At 42.9% G+C, this 4,828-nt stretch overlaps 1 protein-coding gene across 2 annotated transcripts in view; it reads right to left on the reverse strand.

Moving 5' to 3' along the window:
* The window catches only part of LOC110288440 (cytochrome P450 2B9), a 23,163-nt gene that overhangs the window by 10,751 nt on the left and 7,584 nt on the right, over positions 1-4,828 (reverse strand). Inside the window, exons 5-6 of one of the 2 annotated variants that reach the window (XM_021154794.2) lie at positions 1,237-1,413; positions 656-797 (exon numbers count right to left, since the gene is read on the reverse strand). In XM_021154794.2, coding sequence (XP_021010453.2) covers positions 656-797; positions 1,237-1,413 — 319 coding nt within the window. The remainder of the gene's footprint in view (positions 1-655; positions 798-1,236; positions 1,414-4,828) is intronic. The other variant, XM_029473851.1, reaches the window with a different exon arrangement.

Below are 4,828 nucleotides of genomic sequence, written 5' to 3' on the forward strand. Positions count from 1 at the left end.
GAGAGAGAGAGAGAGAGAGAGAGAGAGAGAGAGAGAGAGAGAGAGAGTTCACTCACATGTGCCTGCAAGTGAATGCATGCATCTGTGTGCATGCATGTGTGAATTTGTGAATAAGCATTATGTAGGAAGATAGCAGGATGAGTGAGTAAATAGGCCTTTAGATAGATTGATGATTAGTTGTGTGAGAATGACTGGAGAGGCTGATGACAGGTTCGTTGATGGGTGGATAAAGAGGTGGGTGAATGAGCAGAATAAAAAACAGATGTAGAGGTAGATGTATAGAAAGATGAATAATAGATGAATGTAAAGATTGGAGAAAGGCAGAAAAGAGATGGATGGATGGATGGATGGATGGATGGATGGATGGATGGATGGATGAATCGATCGATTGATAGATGGACAGAAGAATGGACAAATTGATGAGTGGGTGAGGGGACAGACAGATGGTTGGATAAAACTTTTAGTGATAGGAGAAAATAACAGAAAACAGGTCAGCTGAGTATTCATTCACACACCACCCACCACTGCCTTAGTATAGAAGTAGAGCAAAGCCTTCACAGTTCCAAATGTAAGTGTTCCATGTCTCATTCATCCACACAAATCCCTGCATGCAAAAGGGAGCTAGAAAATCCCCAATGGTCCACATGTGGCATACCTGTGACATGGGGGTACTTGAGCATGAGCAGAACTCCATAGTGGAGGGTGGAGCTCGTAGTCTCAGTTCCAGCAAAGAAGAGAGAGAGCACAGACATAATGAGGTTCTGGTGATGGAACTCCGTGTTGTGGTTTGACTTCTCCTGGTTCCAGATGGGAAAGAGAAGAGATGGTCAAGATTGGCTTGCAAGGAGATGAACACATTTATGAGCACTGCCATTCTGTTTGTGACTCTCACACTATTTGTACCATTTGGTATTTCTCAGCACTTGGTTTCTTCTGTCTTCTTTCTCTCTACTTTGCTCTTTGGGGGATTATTGGGTTTTGTCTGCCAGCCTCATTCTTCTGTGGTCTTTCTGCTCTGTGCCCTTTATCCTGTGTTTCTTTCCCAGACATGTGACTTTTCTCCTCTCTATTCATTCACCCTTCTTTACTCTGGTCTTTATTTTCCATATATTCTGCATCTCCTCCACTCTGTTTCTTCCTCTACTCACCATACTCTTTCCCCTCCCATCTTTTTCTCTGACCACATCCCTATTCTTCACTCTCACCCATCCCCTCTCTTATCCATGCAGGATTAACCTTCTCCATCCTCAGAAGGTAGGTATCAATATAGTCTCGTGGAGCACTGGGGTCCAAGGTGGCCTTGTGCTTCTCCACACTATGGGCAATGTAGTCGAGGAGTTCCTGCTGTTTTTTGACAATTTGTCTGTGTACACCAGGAAAGTACTTCAGGAATCCAGAGAAGAGCTCAAACATCTGCAAGAAAGAAGGGCCTAGGAGGTCACCTGTAGCTATCAGGTCTCAAGAAGTGGACAGTGCTCTACCATAGTAACTGATTTAATATTTTGGGAGACACCATGACCATGGAATCTCTTTTTTTTTCTTTTCCTTTCTTGTGTTTTTATTAGATATTTTCTTCATTTACATTTCAAATGTTATCCCCTCTCCTAGTTTCCCCTCCAAAAATACCTTATCTCTTCCCTCTGATCCCCAACCAACCCACTCCTGATACTTGGCCATGGTATTCTCCTATACTGGGTCATAGAACCTTCACAGGACCTCTCCTCCCATTCACCAACTAGGCCATCCTCTGCTACATATGCAGCTAGAATCATGAGTCCCAGCTTGTGGTTATTTTTTTATTGGTGGTTTAGTTCCAGGAAGCTCTGGGGGGATACTTGTTAGTTCATATTGTTGTTCCTCCAAGGGGGCTGCAACCCCTTCAGCTCCTAGGGTACTTTCTCAAGCTGATTGATTGGATACCCTGTGCAACATCCAATGAATGGCTGTAAGCATCCACTTTTTTTTAAAGATGTTTCTCAGCCATTCGGTATTCCTCAGTGGAGAATTCTTTGTTTAACTCTGTACTCCATTATTAGTAGGGTTGTTTTTCTAGTGTCCAACTTCTGGAGTTCTTTATTAGCCCTCTATCGAATTTAGTATTGGTAGAGATCTTTTCCCAATCGGTTGGTTGTGGTTTTGGCTTATTGACAGCATCCTTGGCCTTACAGAAGATTTGCAATTTTATGGGGTCCCTTTTGTCGATTCTTGATCTTATAGCACAAGCCATTGGTGTTCTATTCAGATGAGATCGGGCGCGTTCAGGGTGGTATGGCAGTAGACTGGTGTTCTATTCAGGAATTTTCCCCTGTGCCCATATCTTCCAGGCTCTTCCCCACTTTCTCCTCTATAAGTTCAATGTCTCTGGGTTTTTTTGGTGGAGTTCCTGGATCCACTTAGACTTGAACTTTGTACAAGGATATAAGAATGGATCAATTCCCATTCTCCTACATGCTAACCGCCAAGACAGTTTTTACAAAAGAGAGATTTAATTGGGGTTGGCCTATGGTTTGAGGTTATTTCATTAGCATCCATGGGTAGGAAGCACCCATGCAGACAGGCAGGCATAGAGCTTAAGGCTTACACCCTGATACATAGACAAGCAGGAAGAACAAAGGGAAACACTGGGACTTACATGGGCTTCTGAAACCTCAAAGAACACCCCAGCAACACACTTCCTCTAACAAGAACACACCTGTCTATTCCTGAGTGAAATCTCCTCTCCCCTTTTCCTTAAAATTTGGGACTCCCGTTTCTTAACTACAGGACTTAAAAAACTTCCAACCCTACTCTAGCTGTTCCAACAACTTGAAAGCCATTTACAGACTGCTCCAGGAACTCTCCATCCCCAGGATTTTCCTTGGAATCTACTTCCTGGTCCTTCCTCACAGACAGTATGTTCATAATCCCAGATAGTCCAGCAGAACCTTAATCATAAATAAACAGCCTGTTCTTCCTAACCTTGACCATCATTCTCTCTTCTTTGGGTCCCTAACAACAATGAACCAGTATCAGTAGGAAGTACCCAGAAAAAATGACACCCACTTACCTAACATGCATAGGAATCTTGAATGTCTGAGAATCAATTAAAGAAATGTTCAAAGTGCTTAGTCATCAGGGAAATGCAAATCAAAACAACCCTGAGATTCCATCTCACACCTGTCATAATGACTAACATAAAAGCTCAAGTGATAGCACATGCTGGAGAGGATGTGGAGCCAACACTACTTCATTGCTGATGGGAATGTAAAGTTGTACAACCACTTTGGAAAAAAATTTGGTGATTTCTTAGAACACTGGGAATAATTCTACCTCAAGAACCAGCTATACCACTCCTAGGAATATACCCAAAAGATGTGTAAACATCCCATAAAGACACTTGCTCAACCATGTTCATAGTAGCTTTATTCATAACAGACAGAAACTGGAAAAAAACCTAGATGTCCTCAACTGAAGAATGTAAAAGAAAATGCAGTACTTCTACACAATGGAATACTATTGAGCTATGACAAATCAAGACATCATTAATTTTGCAGGCAAGTGGTAGAACCTCAGAATATCATCCTGAGTGAGGTAACATACTCTCAAAAGAACATGCATGATATGTACTCACTTATAAGTGGATACTAGTCATAAAATACAGGTATCACACATGTTAGAGTCAACAGACCTGAAGAAGCTAAACAAGAAGGAAGGCCCAAGTGAGGAAGCTTGAATCTCATTTAAAAGGAAAAATAAAAATAGTCATTGGAGGTAGATGGAGGGAGGAAACTGGGAGGAAGAGAGTATACAGAGGGAGTGAAGGATTCAGTTCAGATGTGGGAAAGGACAGGAGATATGGCTAGATGGCCATGAAAATGAATGGAAATCTATAATGATGGAGGTGAGGAGGTAGGTGGAATCTCCAAGATGAGTAGAGCTGGGATAAGGAAGGCACCTAAGAATCAGTGGGGGAAGAACTTAGCTGTAACTCACTACACTGGAGATATGGAACCTGAAGGACCCAACCCTTGTCAACAGAAAGAAACCCCAGTGGGACAATAGATACAACAACCCACCCACAAAACTTTATACGCAAAATTTATCCGGTCTACAAGTAATATAAACACACATTAGGGATGAAGAGGAGAGTCCAAGGGAAAGTCCAACCAATAACAAACCCAAACTGAGACCCATCCAGATGGCAAGCACCATTCCATAATACTATTAATTATAGTCTGTTATGCTTGCAGTCAGGAGCAAGTTGCCCTCTGAGAGGTTCCACCCAGCAGTTAGCTCAAACATATACATACACCCACAGCCAAACAAGGGACGGAGCTTGAGGATTTTATGGAAGAACAAAAGGAAAGATTGTAGGGCCAGAAGGGGATAGGAATGCCACAGGAAGACCAACAGAGTCCTTAGGAATTTCAGAGACTGAATCACCAACCAAAGAACATACACAGGTTGGACCTAGGCCTCCATGCTCACATGTAGCAGATGTGTAGGTTGGTATTCATGTGGTTCCTGAACAACTTGTACAGGGGCTACCTCACAAGCTGCTGTGTGTATGTGGGATTATGTGGGATATGTTCTTCTATCTGGGCTCACTTCTTTGACCTCAGTGGGAGAGGATATGCCAATTCTCAGAGAGACTTTAAATACCAAGGTTGGGGGAACACTGGAGGCTCACCCACTCAGAAAATAAGGGGAGAGGGGATGGAAGAAGGATTGTGGAATGAAGGGGATATCCAGAGGGAGGACCGTGAATGGGATGTAAAGTGAATAAGACAATTAAGCAAAGCAGATTGTAAAGAAAGAGAGGGGGGGAGGGAGGGAGGGAGGGAGGGAG

This window comes from Mus caroli, unplaced genomic scaffold, assembly GCF_900094665.2.
Source record: "Mus caroli unplaced genomic scaffold, CAROLI_EIJ_v1.1 scaffold_12858_1, whole genome shotgun sequence".
In the NCBI taxonomy this organism is placed as follows: Eukaryota; Metazoa; Chordata; class Mammalia; order Rodentia; family Muridae; genus Mus; species Mus caroli.